Source organism: Ochotona curzoniae, unplaced genomic scaffold (assembly GCF_017591425.1).
Source record: "Ochotona curzoniae isolate NIBS_2020 unplaced genomic scaffold, NIBS_Ocur_1.0 contig_3643, whole genome shotgun sequence".
In the NCBI taxonomy this organism is placed as follows: Eukaryota; Metazoa; Chordata; class Mammalia; order Lagomorpha; family Ochotonidae; genus Ochotona; species Ochotona curzoniae.
This window is the reverse complement of record NW_024465933.1, coordinates 1,964,452-1,989,620: the sequence shown is the minus strand read 5'-3', so window position 1 is coordinate 1,989,620 and position 25,169 is coordinate 1,964,452. Positions and strand designations below refer to the sequence as shown.

The following is a 25,169-nucleotide window of genomic DNA, read 5'->3' as shown; positions in this document are numbered from 1 at the left end:
AACTTCAGGAGAAAACTGTTACATATTTGTAATAGTTTTAAGAATAATTTAAAAAGCTTGGTGTTGAAAGGGGTAAAAGTAGAATAGAGCTATTTTCCCTAAAGTGGATGGAATTAAGAACAGTGGAAAGGAAATAAATTTAGAAGAGTGGAATGTTTTCATTTGACAGATTGATTTGCAGGTGATAATAATGATCATAACTGTTATTTAGTGTTTCCTCTGTGATCCTATTACAAAAATTTTACTTGTATTACTTTAGCTGATAGCTAAAACTCATTATGTAATGGACTACTATTATCTGTTTTACAAACGAAAATACCTAGGTTCAGAGAATGGGCGGTTTGTGGTAAACAGCCTCGCTAGAGCTGAGCATAGGCGGTGTGGCTTCAGGCTGAGCCTTGACTTTGCTCTAGATCTGCTTTAGCGTGAATCCATCATGGGGGGTAAGGGGCTTGATATAAATCACCTCACTTGTGACAAAATTGCAGTTCTTTACATTTCTGAAGTCATTTAAGTGTTACCTTTATAAAATATGATTTATAAATGATGTCCTATGGACTTGACATGTGAGGAAAAGCTTGGTAGGAGTTGGTCTGAATGTGTGATTGTCATTTTGTTTTTTCTTAATGTTTTACAACTTGGACATAGATACAGAAAAATATCTGTAGTCGTATGTTCTGATTGAGCATTGACCCATCCAAAAAGTGAGAAAAAAGAAGACACAAGTGTGTGTGGGGGGGTGTTAATGTTTTAAGTGATTGGTTTTTGGACTCTGAAATATGGTTAGGTACGTATTGAATTCATGTGAACAGTAGCTCCAGGAAAACCATTAAGAGCTTCAGCATATTCTCTACGATAAATTTGCCTAAAATGGTTCAGTATCTGAAATTAACCATCTTCTAAGTTTGGGTTGCTGTAACATAACACAGCCAGGGTTACTTTTGCTTGGGGTTCTTGAAGCTGGAAATTTCCAAGTCATGATGGTAATTCCAGATCAAGTTCAGGTGAGTGCCCCCATGCTGGTTTTCAGATGGTCCCTTCCTTGCTCTATCTTCTTTATGGTAGAAGCAGAAATCGTCTCATGCTTCTTAGAGTAGCATTGCTTCTATTCAGGAGGACTCTGCCCCCATTTCTAATACCTCTGAGACTTTACCTCTAGATACTGTCACATTCACATGGGGTATTAAGGGCTTCATTATGGATTTAGAATAGTCCATAGCAGCTGTCATTTTGAAATAATAAATGTCCCCTTAGACCTGAAAACATATATTCAAGTTTCTTGTGCTAAATGCTGTATATTCATTGATGGTAGTTCTCCAGCATCTGAAAATGTTCTTTAACTTTTGTTTTCTTTTATACTTGTTTGAAGAGTTTCTCACTAGGACATGTGTCAGTTACAGCCTGACTTTTGATTGACTTCTTCATGTCAGATGAATAGGTTTCTAAAACCTCTGTCCTCACCCATTTTATGTTTTCCATGTGTCTTATTTCATTTTTACTACTACATGAAGGGGACACTACCAAAATAAATCTGTTCATAAATAGGGCAGCAACTCAAAGTGTTTGTCCTGGATGTAGGAAGCCTCAGTTTGTTTTCCCAAATGAAACGTAAGAGCTACTACTGTTACCCAAGAAGAATTAGTTAGTATTGCCTTTCTGTGCATCATGCCTTCTGTAGCGTCAGAATATTTGTCTTTAATTCCATGAGAATTTACACGTTTTTTGTGATTCTGAAAGCATTATTGTTTAACCTTTTATCTAGTTTTTGTTCACTGTTTTTTGCATTAGCTGAAATAATATTTGCACATATGTAAATTTTATTTGGTTAAAAAAAATTTTTTTAAGACTTATTTATTTTTGTTGGAAAGCAGATATACAGAGAAGAGGAGAGACAGAATGGAAGATCTTCTGTCCAATGATTCACTCCCCAAGTGAGCACAACAGCCGGTGCTCTGCCGATCCAGAGACAGGAGCTAGGAACTTCTTCCAGGTCTCCCACACGGGTGCAGGGTCCCAAAGCATTGGGTCGTCCTCGACTGCTTTCCCAGGCCACAAGCAGGGAGCTGGATGGGAAGTGGAACTGCCAGGATTAGAACTGGCGCACATATGGGAATCCCAGTGCGTTCAAGGTGAGGACTTAGCCGTTAGGCCATGCTGCCGGGCCCATAAATTTTATTTGTAAAAATCTGTTTTCATTTACCTGATTGGCAGAGCAGGGATGGAATGCTCCCTTCTGCTTGTTTACTTCCCGGATGTCTGCAACAGGTAGAATTGGGCCAGATGGAAGGCAGAATCGGGGAACTTGCTGCAGGTCTCATGGGCGGTAGAAAGCCAGGTATTTTGAGCGTTTCCATGCTTTCTTTTAGGGTATGTGTGCATTAGCAGGAAGTTGGACTTGGAAGCAGAGCTGGGTCTCCCGTGCAGGCACTTTACCATGTAGTTGAGCAAAGTGGTGTTATAACTGCTGTGCAAACATCCTCCCTTTTTCGCCTCAGATTTTAAGGCAAAGTACTTTAGGACTGTGGTACACATAGCCAAGAAGCATCTTTTTACCTTGAAGAATTAAAATCCACTTTTTGCATGTTACTAAGGTGAGTTTTATATAGTTTATACTTTTTTTTTAAGATTTATTTATTTGACAGAGGGAGAGAGAACTTCCATCTACTGATTCACTCCCCAGCTGTTTGCAGCAGCTAGGACTGGGCGAAGCCAGAGCTGGAAACCTGTTCAACTCTGCCACGTGCTGATAGGGACATGAGCCTGGTGCCCATGTGGATGCAGCATTGTAGGTGGTAGCTTTTACCCATTATACTGCAATGATGGTCTCCACATTTGATTTCAAGATGAGAAGAGGTAGAAAATAGAATTGGGTATTTGGTTTAACTCTGCTGCTAATTAAATTGAACAAATTACTACAGTGTTCTGGAGTTCAGATTACTAATCCAAAAAGTGAGATTGAGCAGTTTCTGTAGCCTACACAGCTTTAAAATAATTATGCGTTTTGTAAGTTTTAAGACTCAGAAAGATTAGGTTTTTTGCAGTGTTCCATTTGTAATACCCATAATATGTGCTTAGATAAAACTTTCAATTTTTAATTAAATCCAGGGAGAAACTTCAGTTTTAATGTGTTAAGAGTTTAATCACCTCAGTTTTAATACTCAGCAGGTTTTCAGATTTTACTTATGCTTAGTTTCTCTTCTTTAGTAGTTATCCTGTACAAAATTTTTTTGAGGGCTCACTTACTTATTTGAAAGAATTAGAGGGACAGAGAGAGAGAGAGATGCCTTTATACCTCAAATTCATTGGTTTACTTCAGTTAGAGCTAGATTGAAGCCACGAATCGGGAGCTTAATTCTGGTCTCCCATGTGGGTAAGGCACCCACACAGCGTGGACTGTTCCACTACCATCACCACTGCATTAGCAGGGAAGTGGATTGGACGTGCAATAGCCAGGCCTCAGACTGGTACGTATGTGGGGTGAAGTAGCTTCACTGGCTACACCACCATGCTGTCTCTAAAAGTTAATTTCTATACTTGAAAAATTTTGCTTTTCTTTTTTAAAGGTATGTTTTACTTTTATTGGAAACTCAGACTTACTTGGGCCCATGTTGATGTGTGTAAGGAATTTGTTTTGCAGCTAGGAAGATTGAACACTTTAAGAGGGCCTGGTTTCAGGTTCTAGTGATTTTTTGATTCTGTAAATAGGAAATCTCTTTTTCAATAGAGCAGGTAATGCTCTACCATTTAGGTATTTATGTAGAATTTCAGTTGCTGAAAATAATCTCTACAAAGTGCTTTTTCAGTATTTTGATTTTTCTCTATAGGGAGAGTTATGTCTTAAATATTATATTTATAGGTGATGAAGATATTTGTATGAGGGCACTAATTGTGAAAATGATGATGATAATTCTAAGGTTAAACTTGGCTGTTTTGTAGCTTAAACAGACAGATTTTATAGTAGGTTGTTGGAAAGCAGTTATGCTCACTACTATACCACCAGTGCTGTAGGAGGTTGTTGAATATATGTGCTTTGTAAAATTTGGGAGACCTTTTTCTCATTTGTTTTTATTATTTTATGATACAACTATACAAACTCTGTGATTTCCATTACACCCTCCTCAAATCCTCTTTTCCCTTCCCCGACTAATTTCCCCTATATTATTAGAATAGTATAGTTCTTCATAAATAATCATAAGCCCATCATTGCGGGCATGGGCAGTGGCAGAATCCAGCATCTTATGTCAAGACACATCCAAGAGTTTCATTGGAAGTCTATCTTTGATCTGGAAGTAGGAATGCATACTGTGTTGTATCCTCACATCTGGATATGATGGTCTCCATTACACAGTTATTGTACATCCCCTTAAATGAAAAGCCACAACACAAATTCAACAACAGGAAGAAAGTAGAAATTAACACACCATTAAGTTAAATAACATGCTAATGAATGACTGATGCGTTGTTGAATAAATGAAAAGCTGTAAGCTTCTTGAAGAAAATGAAGTGCCGATGGAACTGTTTCATAAAATGATAATAAAAAGTAAAAAAAAAAAAATACTTGATTTTTTTTCTTTTTGTTTTTTTTTTTTAAACTTAACTGGATATTTAAAGCAGTACATAAAAATAGAGAACATTTTTACTAAGAATGAGCTTCATTTTACAGTTGGAAGTTGTGCTGTTTGTGAAATGGTTACAATTATAACTATAAATTCGTAAAACTATTTGTAGATGGATCTTTTGATAGCAGTTGAGCACAAAAAAATAAAACCTTTAATTTTTCTTAAGGTAATTGATCAGATTTTTCGTACTGATATTGGTGTTTTTATTTAAGTTACTGAGCAACAAAATGAGAAAAATACTGTCAACTTAGAACATCTCAGAATATAAATCTTATGAGCTTCCTGATTGGGAGGCTGAAAATACCTGCAAGTCCTCAAGTTAATTTCTAACCCTTAGGACAGAATTCCCTTACCCCCTCCCCGTAACCCTCCTCCCCACTGAGTTCTCCTATATCATTACTATAGTATATTTCTTCATACACAGTCATGTGTCCATCACTGTGGGCGTGGACAGTGGCAGAGAGTCCAGCATCCTATTGTCAAGATATAGTAAACACTTTCATTGGAAGTTCATTAGGAGAGTAATTAAGGGTTAGAAATTAACTTTAGCACTTGCATGCTTTAAAATACAGAAGTCTTTTGTTGAATAAGCAAGTAGTTGGTGTTTAGCTTCATTAGTTCTTCAGAGATTGAAGAAGTTTCTTCCAGTTATGGAGAAATGTCTGTTTTTTTTGAAGGAAAGGAAAACATCTGTGCTCTGTGCTTCTGTTGTTACATGTGACTGTTCTGTTAAAATAGCAGAACGGTAACACTGTCTTCTGAAATGCTGGAATTCCTGGGGTGTGGGGAATAGTTGTGGAGCTTTTTTCAGAGTATTTGTGTTATATAGGAAGAACTCCCTCTGTGCGCCATGCACTGTTTCTGACAGAGGGCCGCTTCTGCAGTCATCCAATGATTTAATAGGTTTGTGTCACATCTCTCTGGTGAGATACAGTGGAAAACCTTGTGTGTGTGGTTTTGTTTGTTTTTTGGAACTTCAAGAATTCTTTAGTGACATTTCCTAGAAAAAGGAAATTTATGTAACTTACAACATTTTTTACAGTGACTTCCTAACCCCAGATCATTTTGTTAATACAGGACTCCAAAAATTTTTAAATGTTGTAAGTGGAAAAAAGGCTATTTTTTATAAATGTATATTTGTGGCAACAGAAGAAATAAGCCACTTGTTTTAGAATTTAGAGCCAGAAAGGTGCTTAGTGATGATCCAGTGGCTGTTTATTTTAAAACATTGAAAATCTGTTCTAAAAAGTTGTATAAAAATAATATAAATCATGGTTAATTAGGGACAGGAGCACTAAGCCATCAGAATGGAACGTGGTGTGGAAGTCGCTGATCTAATCAGTCTTGTCCTGTTACCGGTGAAGAGTAGCTACCCACCAAATAGAATACATGGCTTAGTCAAAGTCCTGCTTGTGTAATTGCTTTGGCAGTTGTCTGCAAATACAGATTTTGATTATTTTGGTTTTCTGCTGAATGTTAATATAGTGTTTCAGATACATAAAGGGGCATACTTCTGAACAGTTGCTTTTTAATGGTGTCTGTGTGTTAGCATTTATTCCCTGGTTATTCATGCCCAATTTTGTGTTTTAATGTATGATGTGTGATTTTTCAGTTCAATATAATGGCAAAGTATAAATTATGGTAGGGATACTTGTTGGCATTTAGATTGTGTGTTGCCTGTATTATGGATTATGAATTTTGAATCTTTAAGGAAAAAATCCTCAACATTTACTATTACAAATCTTTATTGATTCTATGGCTGTGTGCTAGTTTCAGTAATTTTTTTTGAATTGAAACTGTGATAATAATTTTAGCTGATGATTTTGTCTTTATTTCCAAATAGTAATGGTTGTCTGAGATTTATGCCCTAGGCATCGATATTTAGAAGGTGAAAAACTTTAATTCATTAAAGATGGCTGTGTGTAGAAAAAAAAAATGGACCATGGCAGCTAATTTTGTAACTTAAGCATTCAGATGAACCTACCTATGGACATGTATTAAACTGATTAACAAAAAAATAAAGATAGCTGTGTGTGCTGGTGAGTGGAGGATATGCTAGAAATAGTGATGTCCTCATTCTTTGCTTGCCTACAGTTAGCTTCCTTGTCAGTCTGTGGAGATGTCTGGATGTGAAAACTCAAGAAAAAAAGAATGGAAGTCCACATCTCTGGGTCATCCTCATGCTTGCAATGCAGCTCTGAAGTAGGCGCCCATGTGGGATTCTGCTGTCACTGGGGTCAGCTTGACATGCTGTGCCACAGTGCCAGTCCTGGCCACAGGAGGGTTTTATTTCCTTTCATTGGATCATGGGTGGTCCAAATATGTAAATTTTAAGCAGATTTTTTTTTTTAGAACAGATTTTGATTTATAGCAAAATTGAGCTGAGGGTCCAAAAGTTTCCCATATCCCCTCAACCTTCCCTGCAATTAATATCTTCTGCCAGAGTGGTACATTTGTTCCAGCAGCACTTCATTACCGCAAGTTCACATAAGAATTTGCCGTTGGTGTTAATATACATGTTTCTATCCACCATTACAGTATCATTGAGAATAACTTAACTGCCCTCAAAACCCTCTAAGCTCTACCTGTCTATCTCCCTCTGCCCGACTCCTGGTAGCCAAATCATTTTGTCTCCTGTAGTTTTGTCTTTTTTATAGTGTTATATTGTTGAAGTCACATAGTTTGTAGCCTTTTCAAATCAGTATCTTTTTCATTATTTAAGTTTTGCCATGACTTTTTTTCTTTCATGGCTTTATGGCTTGTTTCTTTTTACTGGTAAATAGTTTTCTGTTTGAATAATATAATAGCGTATTCCTTTTGTGAAGGTAAGTATAGCATACTTGGAAGCACAGCTGTTGGTTCTCAACCTGTAGTGTCATTCTTTTTGTCACATTCTTTTCTGAACCATTCCACTTGTCCTTGTGTCTCCTCATCTCAGGCTTGCATTTCTAACTCTTTTAGTTCCTTGTTGTAGTTTTCCTGTGGCCATAACACCACTAGTATCCGAAATGTCGGTCTCTTTGGTTCTGATACCACCTGTATGAGTAACTTTACTCCCATTTGCCTTGCTGCTACAAGATAATTGTTAGGATATGAGAGTGACAATATTTACTTCTTAGTTTTTAAGATTTAGTTACTTGACTGGCAATTAAGGTGGAGAAAGATGGAGAGAAATACTGAGAGACTATTCTATCAGCTGGTTTATTCTCCAGATGGTGTCAGCAGTCAGCACTGGGCCAAGCTGATGCTACAAGCCAGCCAGGGACTCGTTCAGGTGTGCCAAATGAGTGGCTGGTTGGGTTCCAGTTGGGCCAGCTTGCGCAGTAGCAGCGAGCTACTACTACTACATAGTCCATCATAGAGTCTCCGTTTGCCCCGTATTTCGCTGCCAACATATAGCTGAGATGGTTGATTGACCTGTTCCTGTCTTCTGTCTTTTCTTGGTTAGGGTTCTGAGTCCAGCATTTTTATTGGGGAGATCTCCAAAGAAACTTTGTCTGAAGTGTTGTCAGACCAGATTCTTGTATGTCCTAGCAAGTAAAGGGCCTGGCACAGTCCATCGCCCTGATCAGCTGGTGGTTGCAGTTGCTGGGTTGGTTCTGTTTTCAGCCCCGACTTCCACTGGAACCAATGGGTGTTGCAGTCCAGCCTGATTCTGCCCAGCGCATACTCGGTCCTCGCATAAACCAGTAGGAGCTGCAGCCTAGTTGGAGCGACCCACAATAACCCCCACCAGGCCCACCCCTACCCTGGTTTGCCAGTATGTGTAGCAGACTAGTCCAGTCTGTCCCACATCCCATTCGGCTCTCGTACATGTCAATGGGTACTAAAGCTTTGTTCCCTCTAACCAGCTCTACTATGCAACCCACACAGATGCTGTTGGGTGTCTGTCTAGCCACCCCAGCCCCTGTCCTAGTTTTCATGCCCTCCCGTGGAAGTGGTAACCCAAGAAGGAAGAGCCCACTCTTTCCCTTCCAGGCCTCTCCCACTCCCGGATTGTGCACTCTCCAGATAGTTCTGTGGTTTGATTTGACAGAATTAGCCCCCAGTACCAGCTTCTGCCAGCTGATGCTGTGGCTAAGCCCAAATAACCCTCACCCACTCTAGGTTTTGTTTGGACCAGTAGGAAGAGTCAGCCCAGCCTGACTTTTCCCTGATCTAGTCCACATGAGGCTCACAGGTGTTGTAGCCCTGCTTAGTCTGGTCTGCCCCCATCCCAGCTCACACTCTCCTGCATGAGTAGCTGTCCAGCAACCACCCCATATTTACCCTGCTGGCTCCGCTCCCTCCCTTCCTGGTTCTCATGCGTGCTGGTTGGGTGTTGCGGTCACATCCGGTACAGGCAACCTCACCTTGACATTCTGTATTGTGCACTAGTTTTTGTTGCTACCGAACCTGGCTCGACCCGCACTGTTCTGGTGCTTGGATTTGCCAGTAGATGACATGAACTGATTGAGCCTGGTCTGTCCCTGACCCCTGCCAAATGTATGCCAGTGGGTAACTTTCCATGGCCTGTTCTGGACTGTTTCCTATCATGCTTCTTGCGCTTATCTGCCAGGTCTGTGTCCTGCCAGAGGAGTTGCCCAGGCTCCTCCATCAGAACCTCTCCCAATGCCACATTTTGCGCATACCAGGGGGACCGTGAGCAGCCCTACTCAGTTCACCACCTGTCCTAGCAGGAACAGTGGCTTTTCCTGACTGGCCTTCAACCCAAACTGGTACTTGCTGTTGGATGTTTCAGCCCAGCCATGGCTTGCCCATACCCACATATGGCTCACACATGGCTCAGTAGGGGGTTGAGACCCAGCCTAATCCATCCCACATCTATCTACCCAGATTCTCCAGGACACCAGAGGGTGTTGGAGTCTGGCCCGGCTCGGTGCATCTAATCCCAGTCCACACTTGAGCCAAGTGAGACTACAACCATTTCTTGATCAGTTCGCAGCCCCCATTCCAGCCCACGTGCCCCTTGGTGGGAACCTCAACCCAGGTAGGGCCAGGTAATGTCCTAACTGCTGCACCAGATGCCTACCTCATTAGAATAAATTTGTATTTTTTCTTCACTTAATGTTTGCTTTATAACTCTTCAAAAGCCTGTTTTAATCTTCACAAAGTTGAGTATTCCTGCCATTCTGTTAGGTGTTTAAACAAATATTGATTCACTTTTCTTGTGTTGGGGTCAGTATTTTAGAAAATTACTAAAGGAAGAATCTTTTGCTCAAAGTGATGTAAATAAGAGGAAATCATGAATATGTTTAAGGCTCATTAAACAAAGTACAAAATAAAGTACTTCGATTTGTCATGTTTATATGCTTATTCAAAAAAAGATGATAAAATTAGCTCTTTTCAGGATGACTTTTGAGGTATAGAAATAGAACATTCATTTGTGAAACATTGTGCTAGTTGATCGCATTTTCATTTTGCAGAAAGGCAGGTATACCAGTTTATTTTTATTTAGTTTAACTAAATGCCTGTGACAGGGAGGGGCCGGCATCATGTTGCAGCAAATTAAGCTACATTTGTTGTGCCAACATCCCATATCTGTGCTTCTAATCCAGCTATGTGCAAATGTGCCTGGGAAAGTAGCAGAAGATGGTCCAAGCACTTGTGATAACTTCCACCCATGTGGGAGACCCCCGCTGGATTTTCTGGGTTCTGATTTCTGTATTTTCCTCTCTCTCTCTCTCTTTCTCTCTCGCTCTCTCTCTTTCTCTCTTTCTCTCTTTCTCTTCTCTGAATCTCTGCCTTTCAAATGAATAAATGAATCTTTAAAAAAAAAAAAGCAAAAACAAAAAACCTGAAAAGGAACTCTGCTAAAGAGAAGGTTAGAGGAATAAGCAGTCCTGGAATCTGTGTCCAGTGGAGGCTGGTTATGTCTCATTAGAGGCAGGGTTAAATAGAAGGACTGGGTGGGGAAGAGAACCCATGCTGAATTTAACTGAAATACTTAAATCTTTCCCAAGAGCCACAAGATCCAGGTACCTGAGAGATCCCAGTTCTCAGATTGCATCTTGAGATCAAGTCTCCATCCTGAATCATTAAGCCATCAACTTTAAAGATTTATTTATATTATTTTTTTATTGGAATGGCGGATATACAGAGAGGAGAGACAGAGAGGAAGATCTTCCATCCGATGATTCACTCCCCAAGTGAGTGCAACGGCCGATGCTATGCCGATCCGAAGCCAGGAGCCTCTTCCAGGTCTTCCACGCGGGTGCAGGTTCCCAAAGCTTTGGGCCGTCCTCGACTGCTTTCCCGGGCCACAGGCAGGGAGCTGGAAGGGAAGCGGGGCTGCCGGGATTAGAACCGGCGCCCATATGGGATCCCGGGAGTGCAAGGCAAGGACCTTTAACCACTTGCGCCACCGTGCCGGGCCCTAAGCCATCAACTTTAAATGCCCTTTTGGGAAGGCAGATCCTGCTCAGCAGCAGATAGAGTATAAAGTGTAAAAGTACATTAAGTGCATTTTAAAAAAGTGCTTCCAAGACTTCATAGAACACACTGTGTTATATTATGAAGTTTTTTATCTAATTGATCAGTTCAACAATTCTTTTAATGAACATGCCAAACACAAATACTTGTTGTTAGCTTTTGTAACACAGGTATGTGTAAGTTAAATCCTGATTATGAATTGGCTGCATATCTGATTTACTGATTGGCCAGTGTTTGTTTATATAAATTCATGTGAACTTTATATATTCTTTTTGAAAATTTTCTATTTTTGATGATGTTTACGTAGTTCAGAAGGATGCATGGCCATGTGGACCACTGATGATGGTGGGAAGGGTCAAGGAATAGGGAAAAGTGAATGAGACCATTGTTCCCAGTTTTCTTTTTCTTCTTCCTGTATCTGGGGAAAGAGAGAAAGGGAGAGGGTTGCAGCCAGTATCCTAACCATATCAGTAACCAAGGATGAGGATGGCCATTTGATGTCATCCCAGGGTCCCTGATGTGGAACGTGTTGTGAGGGTAGTGCTTAGTGGTTTTGCTGCTTCTGAAATGCTGCTGCTTCTGTTGCTCCAAGGCTGAGGAAACCCTCCCAAGGTCCATTGGCCAGCATATTCCAACTTAGAGTCTCCATTCACCCAGATACTTGCTGTTAAAGCTTGGTGGGGAGAGTTGCCCAATTCTTTCTGCCCTGCATCCTCTGCAGACTTCAGTGGGCTGTGCATCTGGGCCTGTTGTTCGCTGGTCAGGCTTCAGCAACTGACAAGGCCCAGTTCTGACGTGCACTCCATGGTCAGACCACAGATCCTGTGATTTACCTTATGGTTGGAGTTTTGATTCCAGTGGTTCAGTTGTGGGGTTCTCCAAAGAATCCTTGCCAGAGGTGACCCCATACCTGACTCCTGTGTGTGCCAGTCAGTCTAGGGTCTGGATCAATCAGTCACTCACATCAGCCTATACACACATCAGTGGTTGCAGTTACCTGGGTCAGTTCTGTCCTGTCTCATCTGCAAACCAGTGGGACCCAGCCTAACCCTGTTCACCACACACTCAACCCTTGCACACACCAACGGGAAATTGAGCCTAGTCAAAATGCCCCCCACCAGGCCTGCCCCCAGCCCCAATTTCTGCATATATAGTTGGTCCTACATCAGATTTGGTTCTCGTACACATCAATAGCTGCTGTAGGCTAGCTCAGCCCAGCCAACCCATTATCCAGCTCACACTCATGCAGGTGCCACCACCTGTCCAGCTAAGCCTGTTTACAGCCATGGTTCTCATGCTCGCTGGTGTGGAGCTGCAGCCCAGCAGAAGGGTGCCCACGGTTTTCCGTACCAGGCCCACTCCCAGGCCTGGCTTGTGTACTTTCTAGGTGATACTAGAGAGCTAACCAGACAAGCTTTGTTCCCACTCATGGCACTTGCCAACTTATGCTGCAGCAAAACCCAACCCACCTATACTTTGAGCCCTGTGTGCACTAGCGGATATCATTGCTTAGCCCAGCTTGCCCCCCTCCCTACCTAGCTCACATGCAGGCCAACAGGCCTTTGTAGCCCTGTCCAGCCTGTCTGCCCCCAGTCACAGCTATCATACTCACCAGCACAAACTGGGCCCAGCAGGGGAGACCCATTTCCCCCCAACCCCCAACCAGGGTCACCTCCCCCTTCCTGAGGTCTTGTACTGGTGGGTGCTGCCACCCAGTTGGGCGTGGCCTGCCTCACCTTGGCATTAGCCAGAGGGTGTTGGCTGCCTGGCTTGGCCTGTCCTTCCAGTTCCAGCTTGTGGTGGCACATGCTGCAGCCCAACCCAGCGTGGACTCCCCCATCCTGGCCCTAACGTGAACTGACTGGTTTTGTGGCCCAATCCAGCCTGTTCTGCACCACATCCTGGTTCCCATGTCTGCCAGTGAGTGTTATGAACTGGCATTGGCTGGCCCATTCCCGGGCTGGGGCCACATGTATATCAGCAGGTACTGTAACATGGACTGGTTTAGGCTGCTCCCAGCCTTGGTTCTTAGATTGACCTGCAGGGTCTGCGTTCTAATAGAGGAGTTCCCCGTGCTCTTAAGTCACCTCCCAGTCGCAAATCTTTCCCGCAATGGTGAGTTCTTGGCCAGCCTGGATTGTCCTACCTTCTGTCCTCGCAGGTACAGTGGCCTTGCCCGATCAGCCTATACTCATCGCAGCTCTTAATGTGCTACAGCCCAGCCACACATGGCTCACTCCCAGACCCAGCTCTTGTGTGATTCAGCAGGTGCTAAGACCTAACCCAGTCTGGCACATCCCAGATTCAGTCCACACTCATGCTGAGGGGTGTTGAAGCCATGGCCATTGCAGTTTGCCACCTCCATTTCAGTTCTCACACTCACCAGTGGGAACTACAGGCCAGCCAGGTGTCTCGTTAACTCCCTGGCAGGCCTGTTCCCAGGCACAGATTCTGCATGTGCTGGTGGTTGCTCCTGCCCAGCCTGGCATAGCCCATCCCCCATATTGGCCTATGTCATCAGATTCTGCATCCTAGCCTTGCCTGCCCTGACCCAGCACCCCTCTCCCCAACTCCCAACTCTTGGTAATGGGTGCTGCAGCTTAGCGCTGCCCAGTCTGCCCCTGTCCTTGGCTTACATGCAAACCGGCAGGTATGATAGCCTATTCAGGTGTGGCTCGCACCCCATCCTGGCCCCTGTACATGCCAGTGTGCTACAATTTGGCCTGGCCATGCCTGGTCCACCCCCCGGAAGCAGTTGACAAACGTGTTGATAGATGGAGCAGCCCTCCCTGGCCTGACCAACACCCTGGCCTGAATCATGTGCTCACCAATGGAATCTATGGGTTATAGGGAGAGTTCCCTGAGTTCCTCCATGAGGCTTACTTCCAGGCCCAGATCTCTTGTGTGCCAGCTGGTGCTAGACTTTTATCTGGCTTAGTATGCCTCCCAGTCTCTGCCTTTGTGTGTGCTGGTGGATGTTGCAGCCTGGCCCCACAGCACATCCAGTTCCTGGGTGCACCTGTGGATAGGACCAGCCTAGCCTGTTTCACAGCTCCAGGAAGGCAAGCCACGTGGCTGGGCAGCAGATGGAGCAAGAAGTTGAATTTTATTTTTGAATTCTTTATAAAATGTAGAGTTTTTAAAGGATTGGTTTTATTTATTTGAATGATGGGGTGGGATGGAGAGAGGGAGAAGGTGATTGGGGACCAACAGAGAAAGCTTCTAACTGCTGGTCCACTCCTCAGATATCTACTGTAGATGGACTGGACCATACTGAAGCTAGGAGCCAAAGGCTTCATCCAGACTTCCCAGAGGGAGCAGGGAGCCAAGCAATTGGGTCTTGCTCTCCTGCTTTCCCAGTCCCATTAATAGGGACCTGGATCAGAAATGGTGCAGCCAGAACTCAGGGTGGTGCCCATAGAGGATGCCAGCCTTGCAGTCGACTCCAGCGCCATCCTCTAGCTTCATTTTTGCAGGTAATGATAGTTTGTTTTTTTTTTTGCTCTGACATCGTGGCAGTTGTAATTTACTACTACTATGTAGTGGTTCTGTGAATGTCTTTGGAGTTTGGTGAAGAATTTTGTGAATAGCCTTGTTTTCATTTTGCAGATTTTCGTTTTAGCCATTTTGAAATTTGACTCTGCTAGATTAATGAATGGAAGTGTCACCCATGTTGCATAAAAGTGTTAGTTTACTACAATATTATCAACTAATTGGTAAGAATGTTTGCCACTTTTGATAGGAGTCAACATTTTTTTTTTAAAGATTGATTTATTTATTGGAAAGGCAGATATACAGAGAGGAAGATCTACCGTCCATGATTCACTCCCCAAGTGAGCGCAACGGCTGATGCTATGCTGATCCGAAGCCAGGAGCCAAGAACAACTTCTGGGTATTCCACATGGGTGCAGGGTCCCAAAGCTTTGGGCTGTCCTCTGCTTTCCCAGGCCACAGCAGGGAGCTGGCTGGGAAGTGGAGCTGCCAGGATTAGAACTGGTGCCCATATGGGATCCCAGCGTGTTCAAGGCGAGGACTTTTAGCCACTAGACCATGCTGCTGGGCCCAAGAGTCAACATTTTATGGAGCAGTTTTTGGTGTTGTATGTAGAAGTCAAGGTTAATACTGTAGACTGGGGTGGGAAACATCTGGCCAGTGGGCCATGTAAGGTTTATGCAATCATTTGGTCTGGCCCGGGCAAGGCATCCACAAGCGGGATTTTCAAATTCAGTAAATCTAAAACGAGCCAAATTCCAAGTTGATAATTTTGTATAGCCGTGAATGATGTTATAAATATCCAAAAGATCTTTTGCAAAGACAAGTTCCCGATTCTTGTTGCAAACAAATGGCTAAATTCATACTAGGATTCTAAATTATGTGAACTATCCTGATGGTTTTCATACTAAGGATCATTGAGGCTGATATTATGTGCTGCGGAATAATCTACTAGAACACATGAAGAGCGGAGCTAGATTACTGAACACACTACAAGGAGGTATTGGTCAGGCGGATCAGGTGGAGACTGCGTTGTGAGTTGGATTGTAGTCCATGGTGTAGTGGCAGATCCTTTTTAGTTCGGGTGACTGTTACAAAGGAGTAGCAGACAATATGGGCTAAAATCTAAAAAGCACTGCAGTGTTTTCTCAACCTGAGTTTTCTGTGGTTCAAGGTTTGATGGCTTGCATTGCTGGGTCAAGATGGAGAGTTTATAGCCTCTTTATCTTTGGAGAACTCTTAAGTGTTTTTAGTAGTCCAGGTATATTGTCCCTTATTAAGACTTAATGATTTCTTTCTCTCAGTAGGAAAAAAAATAGCTTTCTCAATTTGAACTCATGTATTTTATGTATTATGTTTTCATACTGGCAGGTCTAGCTACTTCTTAATGATTTACATTTATATATAATTCTGGTTTATAAATATCTGTATATCTCAATATGTTTATTAAGTAGTTTGTTTCTAAGAGAGCACCGTGGCTTCAGATTTTCCTCATTTCAGAAAAGCTCAGTTACTAGGATGGATTGTCTGTAGTAAAGGATGATTGGCGTTATTAAGAGTTGAGTAGGTTATAAAAGGTTGGCTAGAGATGAGAGAGGGGGGCAGTAAAGTATCCACCAGGGAAAGTACTAGCACTTCTCACGGACAGGCTCCACGGGAAACTAGGTGATGTTCACGCTGTGTGATGTCCGTCTGCATCAGTATATGTACTCTCCCAAACATCTGAGATCATATCTTCTAGTTTTTTAAATAGAGAAATACAACTGTAGTGTGTTTTGCAACAAGTCTCGCAAACTCCCTCCTTTGTACATCACAACCTAGCAGTCAGCCTTTCCCTATGCTTTCCGTTCCACTTCTCTCCCTGGCCTCTGGTTACTTCCATTATATTTTTAACCTCTGGGACATCACCTGTTAGATTTCCATGTACATAGTGGAGTCAGGTGATAACTTCAACCGTTTTTAAAGGTTATTTTTAGAGGAAAGGCAGGTTTACAGAGAGATCTGTAGTTGACTTCCTTGCTTACATGGTGACCACCACTTCCATCTACACTGTTGCAAATGATGAGCTTTTCTCCTTTTATAGCTATGGTTCATTGTGCACGTGTGCCTCATTATCTTTAGCCACTTATCAATGGATACACACTGAGGTTGTTTCCATTTCATGAGCTGTGCTGCAATAAACATGGGAATGCAGATAACTCTGACAAATGGATTTCATATCTATGGGTGGGGTTGCTGGGTTTTCTGATAGTTCTGTTTTTAGGTTTTTTTGAGGAACTTCCATTCTGCTGTTTTTTACAAAGGCTATACTAATTCATGTTCTCGTCTACAATGTACAAGAGTTCTGTTTTTTTCACACCCTTGTCCATACATTTGTTCTTGTTAAAAGTGTTTGTGGTTCTGGCTTGCATTTTTCTGATTACTAATGATAATTAGCAGGTTTTTTTCCCCATGTATCTGTTGGTCACTTCTGTGACTTTCTTTGAAAAATGGTAGAGATTCTGGATAGTTTTAATTTGGATTATTATTATTATTTTCTTTTAGGTAGTAATGTTTTGAGTTATTTATATATTCTGGCTATTAATTCCTTATCAGATGTGTATATTTGCAAATATTTCCCTCCATTATATAGGTTGTCATTTCACTATGGATTCTTTTATTTGCATATGCTCTTTTTTTTTTTTTAGATGTATTTATTTTTATTGGAAGAGCAGGTAAACAGAGATAAGGAGAGACAGAGAAAGATCTTCCATTTGCTGGTTTACTCTCCAAGTGGCCAAAGCTGGGTCCCCAGGCTTTGGACAATCCTTGACTACTTTCCCAGGCCACAAGCAGGGAGCTGGCTGGGAACTGGGATGGCTGGGATTAGGACTGGCATCCATATGGGATCCTGGTGCATGCAAGGTGAGGACTTTAGTTACTAGGCTACTGCAGTGGTCCCCGCATGTACTCTTCAGCTTTCAATTTGGATGCCGTTTTTTTTTTCTTCGTCTTGCCTTATTGTTTTAGCTATAAACAAGTCTTGAAAGTGAGCACCTTGCCTTGCTTAAATCATAAAGTCTTCAGCTTTTCCCATTTGGTACATTACTGGCTGTTGATTTGTTACATACAGACTACATTATGTTGGATTGTGTTCCTTCTGAATCTAACTTGTTTACAGTTTTTATTATGAAGAATGTTGAGTTTATCAAATGCCTCTTCTATACTTACTGTGATGGTAATATGATTTTTGTTAGTTCTGTTGATGTGTTTCAGATTTTTTCATATTGAATCAGTTTTGTCTCCTTGGGACGAGTCTCATTTGCTCGTGATCATGCTGAGTGATTTGTTTAAAAAGATGTATTCATTTTGTTTGAAACCATGGATTACAGGTGGAGGCAATTGCAGGAGCCAAGGGAACGAGGTGTGGGGCGGGAGCACAAGCAGTGTCTGCCGGCTGCTGGGTCCCTCCCTAAGTGAGGAGGCTGGTTTGTGGGCTCAGTCCCAGTGTTTCCATTGCCATATTTGCTTCGTTGTCTTTCATGCACTGATTACTATATAATTCCTAGTACTGCTTTTACTGTATCTCGTAAGTTTTGGTGGCTTCTGCTGAGGTATCTGCGCGCAGGTGAACTTGGCACCCCTTTCGTGGTACTTTCTTGCAGCTTTGTGAATCCTTTGTTTAGGCTTAAAGAGCTTGATTTTGTCTTGAAGTACGCTTGGTTGGTTTGATTCTGAGCATCTCTGATGTTCTTGTACTAGTACAGTTGTGTTCTGTTGGTTTGGAGGTTTGCTGTCCTTGGTTCTTTGAATATGCTTTTATGCATTTGGAATTTTTAGTCCCTTTTGAATCCTTGTAGTTTGGATATTTGCTCTTTCCACGCTGCTCTCATAGTTCCTATAAGCTTGCTTGCTTTTCTTTTTATTTTCAAACAGCATGCCTATTTGACCTTTTTGATTCTTCAGTTTTATTTTATCCCACTATTGGTGTCTTCTGTCACTTGGTGTGCTTTTTCCTTTGATGGATTCTTTTTGATTTTGTGTAATTACTTTATACCTGTCAAATCTGTTAAATGGTAGAATCATTTGCCTTTTTTCTCTCTGGGGCTTCTATCCAGCAGGCCCCAAGACCACCGAGGGGTGAGGCAGCAGAAACACTGGAGACAAACTGGTGGTGAGGGGTGTTTGTTTATTTGAAAGTTACAGGCTTACATAGAATAGGAAAAGGGGTCAGGAAGTAGGATGTTCCCAGTAGCACTTACACACAGCATTACAGCATTACATTGTGAAAGGCTGGTAGACATGTCTATCCCTGATCCTCCTGTGAAGTTACAAGATCAGAAAGCACAGGAAGCTGTGTCAGGGCTACTGGTTACCTACTGAAAAGCAGGATAAATGTAACAGTTGGCTTCCTAGAGTTGTTTACCAAGGAAGTCCTAGCACAGTTTGCTAAAGAAACAGAGAAGAGAGACTGGTGCAACCCGTTCCTCTTGCTGCAAGCACAGTGAATAGGCCTTGTTGGGGTCTTAGTTAGCCAAGGCTTCTGTCGGGTTCCCCGGGGGACACGGTGTGCCATGTGCCTGCGGCCTCCTACCTGGGCTAGGCAGGCAGAGGTCCAGGGGCGATCTCCCGCTTGTTCTCTTGATTGTCATCGAGTTTCCATGGAAGAGGTTATTGGGGAATTTTTGTGAGTATTTTGCAGGTTTCAGTTTCTAAGTGTTGATTTTCTGGCACCCTATTTTACCTGTTGAGGCCTTGGTTTCCTTGAAGGTTTGATGCATTTGGCTTATGACTTTGTCTTACCAGAGTATGGTTATCTGACTTTGTTTGTAGTTGTACTCCACTCGATTTTCTTTGAACCTATGAGTATGTCTGCTATTTCAGCCATGGAAAGCCCCTGCAATCAAAGTTAGCTCTAAGTCGATATTTCCATTCAGTGATTCAGTCCTACAGTATTCCCAGATTTGTTTGAAATCTACAGTTGATGTGTTGCTCGTGTGAACTGGAGAAATGACTTAAAAGGGTGGAGTCTGTTCTGGAAAGCTCCTCCATGTGTGTGGTAGGCTCCCACTCCTTGCCCTTTGTCTGCCACTGCATTAGGTTACATTGGAAGCTACCACCTGGCCTTGTGAAGACCAGTGCAGCGTATGAGTAAAATAAAATTCACCCTGCTATTTTCTGCCTGCTGGCTGGAGTGTAAGACTGCCCGTCCAGATCACGGAACTCTTCTTGACATGATGAAGGTCTGGGGGCTCTGTTTGCTGGCTCTGACCTAGGGGCAAGGGCTGTTAACTTCTGTTCAGTGCTGGGTTTTTCCAGCCAATAGAAAGTCTTAGAGCAGTCCTGTTTCTGTGCTGTTTGTCCAAGGTTTTAGGAAGACTAGAAGCAGCTTCTCTGGCCCTGTGCAGCCTGGAGGTGCATAGAAGACCTGGGCTGGTTACACAGACTTTAGCCAAAGTGGTCCCTACTGCCTCTGGGGCAAGTTCCTGAGACTTTAACATAGGCCATTTCCTAGGGAGCAAAGTTCTGAGGATCTGCCAGGATTGGGTTTTATCAGTCCAGGACTAAGTGGTCCCTTGTTGGGGCATGGTTGGAAAACAGGGATAAATTCAGCCCTTGGGTTGTTCAGGGTACTCCACTCTGTCACAGTCACACGGCTCAAGGGTGTGCCCTAGCCTAGCCAAGGGCAGCAGTGATGTAGTCTTTGAGAGTTGGACCCACTGGAGTATGTATTTTCACCTGAGCCAGGCAAATCTAGAGCTTCATTTTATGAGCACCATGGATGCGTACTGTAGAGACATTTGGCCTGTATCATTTGCAAGCTTTCTGGGTAAGCTGAGCTCTGAGCTCCAGGGTGAAATCCTAACGTCTCTTCTTGTCCTATGGCACTGTTGGAGTTTGCCTTTCTGTCACTGATAGGAGGAGTGGCACTGCCCTCTGGCTGTAGAAGATATAAATATTCAGTTCACAGATATAGACCGGGTGGGGGCGGGACATGGGACTGAGCCTGAGTTTTTTCTCTGTAAGTCCTGGGATTCAGTTTCCTCTTCCTTTTCCAAGAGGAAGGCATCTCTCTGTCTACTGTTCCTTGGAGCTGGGGAAGGATGATGCAGGCACATGATGCTTGCTTTCAGCAAGCAAACTTTGACCTTTTTTATGATTGTAGCAATGAGTCTCACCTGGCTGCTGTAACTTGTGCAGTTTCTTTGAAGGTTCCTTGGGGCGCAGAGGTTGTGTGTGGGTGTAAGCAGATTGGTGTTTCTTTGAGAAGGGGTTATATGCATATCTTACTTGGTTGTGCTCTTGGTTCCCAAGAGCGGTAATCGTCTATAAATTAAATATGGTCCTTAATACATCATAAGTTCTGTATAAGAGTTGTTATACTGAATTGTTTCAGAAATGATAGAAGGCTCCACATGTTCAGAATATATGTGGTTTTATATAGGTTTATTTTATTTTATTGGAAAGTCAGATAGACAGAGAGGAGAGACAGAGAGGAAGATCTTCCGTCCAGTGATTCACTCCCCAAGTGACTGCAATGGCTGGAGCTGTACCTATCTGAAGCCAAGAGCCAGGAGCCTCTTCCAGGTCTCCCAAGCGAGTGCAGGGTCCCAAGGCTTTGGGTCGTCCTCCGCTGCCTTCCCAGGCCACAGGCAGGGAGCTGGATGGAAAGTGGGGCCACCAGGTATAGAATAGGTGCCCATATGAGATCATGGTGTGTGCAAGGCTAACACTTTAGCAACTAGGCTACCTCACCGGGCCCTAGTTTTAAAAATATTTTTATGTGCAGTTGGTTGAATCCATCAGTTTGTAGCCCATGAATATGGAGAGGAGACTTTATAGTCCCACAGTGTTGTTGGGACTTAGAGGACACACTACTTCAGCTACAAGTAGTCTTGATTTGTTTCCTTGATCAAATCATCTTCCTGTTGGACTGATAGCATATTTAGGGAAAAGTGGTAGACAATATCTTCTTAGTGGAGAAGATGGTATCAAGCTTGTAGACTACAAAAAGGAATCCAAGAAGTGGTAATAGTAGTCTTACTGAGGTTGGATGGCATTTTATACTCAAACTGAATGTAAAAAAGCAGATATCCTCAAAGTGTTCACTCTGTGTGGAGTGAATCCTGGTGCTGGAGAATGGGGTGAGATGAGTGGTGTGCTAGATTACCAGGTGCCGTTCGGTGTGAGTGAGGAATACTCGGAGAGCAGAGAAACCTAGCTACTGCGCAGGCTCTTACAGGGTTGTGAATGAGAAAAGCGACTGAGTGTCTTACAGGAGTTTGGTCATGATGAGACAGTAGAAAATCAAGAAACTAAGTAACTGAAAAAATAACGAAATGGATAAAGTAGATATAGAGGTTTTTGAAAGAATGGTGAGGAAGACCTCTAGCGATGAGATTTGAACCAAAGGAAGTAAGCCACGTGAGTGGAGGCAGAAGAACTGGCAGGACTCTTGTATTTTAGGAAGGCCATTGTTGATGTAGCACATACAGAAAATGAAGCCTAGGAATTACGTTAATTTAGTTCACTCAGGTATCCTTGGAGCGGGGATTGAAACCTGGGAGGCCTGATTGCGAAATCAACCATGATTTAGAGGCAACGGAGAGAAAGAGTAGCAAGTTTAGTTGGAGTATAGTCTTGGGGTCACTGTAAATTTTTCAGGTTCATTCTAAGAATTTAGGATTTTATTCTGATTGTGATGTTAAGTCAGTAGAAAATGCCTAGGAGATTAAATCGTGATTGTGGAGTGCAAGCGAGCACTCTGGATTCCACATAGTAAACATTTGGTACTCATCTGTGTGCAGGGAATGCTTCAATATGTCTGCAGACATAATATGCAAGATTTCTTTGGCTTAAAATTATGAATTCTGTATTTTATTGAACAGATATGCATGCTTGTGAATGTGTGTATGTGTGTATAAACAAACTGTAATGACCTCTCTGTTAATAGGTGCGAGAAGATGTACTAAATTCATTGAATAACAACTTTCTTCAAACACTAAACCAAGCTTGGAATGATCATCAAACTGCCATGGTGATGATTAGAGACATATTAATGTATATGGTAAGTAGAAATTTTGTTGTTTTTGTTTCTTTAAAAGGGAATGCACTTGAAACATAGACTTTCTGCCAATTTTAGTTGTCTAGTCATCTGATGTGGAAGGTAATTTTTTTTTTTTATAATAAGCAGTAATTCATTTCAGAGGGCAGCTTCAGCGTGTGGGAATGGAGACTTCATTGTTCCTTAGCTAACTGATTAGAATGGAAAACTGAAAATAAATGAGTTTTCAGCACTTAGCTTCAGTATGAGAAATACTGAAAAGTCTTAAAACGGCACTTCTCAGATAAGAGTGGTTGAATGACAATGTGAAGGATGAAAGCTGAGTTTTATCTTAAAGGTTTTAAAACCTAAGTCCATATGTTTTCAGTGACAGGAAGTCATAGTAATACAGATAGTTGTCTAATAATCATACTCAAATAGCTGTGGTCTTTTTCTGCTAGTGAGTTTGGGTTGGATTTATTATTGTTGCATTAGACTTAGGGTTTTAGCGATATTAGCCTCTTCACGTGTTGATTCACTTTTCATCTCTTCTTGCTGAGTTTCATTGTTGACTGCCAAGAAACATCGTCCATAGCAAAACAATTTGGAAAATTCTGACTTGAGCTAAGCTGCCTAATTTAAATTTGTTTTTAAACATTAGTGTGATTATAGAATGAAGCTAGAATTTGTCAGTTTAGTTACTATATCCCTGCAAAATTAACAAGTCTAATGACTTGTTATTTTAGTATTTGTTCTTGAGAATTAAACATAATGATTTCTTTCCAAGGTTTTATGCTCTTCAAAATCTTTATACTTGCTGGTTTTTAGTTGCAGTGAGAGCTTATACTAGATTACTCGATAGATTAAAACTGGAAAGAATTTCTGTTGGGGAAAAAAACATTTTCCCAATTTTCATTCCAAAACTATTTCACATTAACAGGAAAAAAAGTCACAATATCAATTTCTTTTGACAAAAAGAAACTTTTTCTAGTTTGGTATCATGCACATATTCATGTTACTTAAAAATTCTGTTATGTTTCAGTTCCTTTTCTCTCTTTTCGTTTGCAGTGAACCCTCAGACCTTGAATCCTGGTCCAGCCTTTTCTGACCATGGTCAAGCAGTTATGCATGCCTGAGCTGCCTCGTTTATACAGTGAAAATAATGTTGAACAATTTGGGTAGAGTGGCTGTGAGGCTTACACGAACCATTCATGACGAGCCCTGCTCTGTAGTCACATGCTTAGTAAAACTGAACTACTGTTAATTATTTTTTCCTCCCATCTTTTTATCAAACCCATCTGGGGGTAATACAATATTGGATAAACCTCTCGTAACCTGTTTTGGAGGAGGCTTCATGGAATAGATGTAAGATCAGCCCTGCATTTCGCCCTCGGGTAGCACTCTTCTCCAGTCAGCTTATTCCATCAGTGGTTTCCCAACTACCTCTAGCTCTTCCTTTGTTCCTCTGAGTAAATGAACTCACCTTCCACTTCCACAAGCTATGTTCATTCTTTGCCACTAAATCTCGACTTTATGTCTAACATTTCCCCTTCTATTTTTCTTTTTCCCTCTTTATAAGGAAAATGATCTTTCCTGTTACTTCCACCTTAAGTGTTTTTGGAATCTGCCTTTTAAAAAAAACTGGATCTTACGAGCACCAGAAGCTATGTTTAGACCACTCCACAACCTCTTCCTGATAGATTGCTGTCTTCCATTCCAGGGTCTCTCATCTGGCTCTCACAGCTAAATGTCTCCTAAGAAATTGCTTTCTCCCTTTCTCAGACTTCATTTACTTTGGATGTGCTCCAATTAAGCTCTAAACTGTTCCGTTGCCTTTTGCCCTTAAAAGGATCGCCAATGTATCTTCATCTCCGAGTTCAGAGATCACTGCTAATCCTTAGAGTGCTGGTTGTTCAGTAGCATGTGGCACAGCGGATGGCCTTTCTTCTGTGACCAGCACTGGCCTCGTGCTCCCTGCCCTCGTGGCTGTTTCTCCTCAGTGGACCTTCCCCCTTCCTATCCATTGGAAACATCCTTGATACTTCATCCTCATTCTTCTCTTTATAATGCACTCTGTTACTCCCATCGCTTCTTGTGCCTCCTGCAGTTAATTCCCAGATAATTTCTCTCACCTTAACCTCTGAGACTCAACATTGATTCTCTAGTTGATGGCTTCCTTTATTGTGAAAAGCACACTTGCTCGCTGTGTCCACAGCCGCTTACAGTCACTGTCATTTTAGTTCATACATTAAACTTGGAAATTCCGTGTCAGGTCCTTCCTTTCTACACACATCTGTTGCTACAATCTGCAATTTTCCTGTGCTTTTGTGTCTGATACCCAAGACTAAGCCACCTGTGTTTCTAGGAGTATTTATAACTTGTCTTAGAACATTCACTGGGATCTTTGCTGTTTTGTTTTCCATATTATTCCCAGAGTCAATGTTTTAAAGCGAATCTGATCATGGTACTGCCCTTCTGAAATACCTACCTTTAATCTTAGAATCCTCACATTTGTTATGTATGGGGAAATGTTCCATAATGTTTCTCTTACTCATGTGACTCTTTCCTTTGCATCTTCAGTTAAATTCCATGCATGCTTTTTC

The 25,169-nt window shown here is 42.1% G+C and overlaps 1 protein-coding gene across 3 annotated transcripts in view; it reads left to right on the top strand.

Annotated features, from left to right (window-relative positions):
* Positions 1-25,169, top strand: part of CUL3 (cullin 3) — a 98,198-nt gene that overhangs the window by 27,572 nt on the left and 45,457 nt on the right. For all 3 annotated transcript variants that reach the window (XM_040982810.1, XM_040982811.1, XM_040982812.1), the window contains one exon: positions 22,477-22,590. In XM_040982810.1, the coding sequence (XP_040838744.1) occupies positions 22,477-22,590 (114 nt within the window). The remainder of the gene's footprint in view (positions 1-22,476; positions 22,591-25,169) is intronic.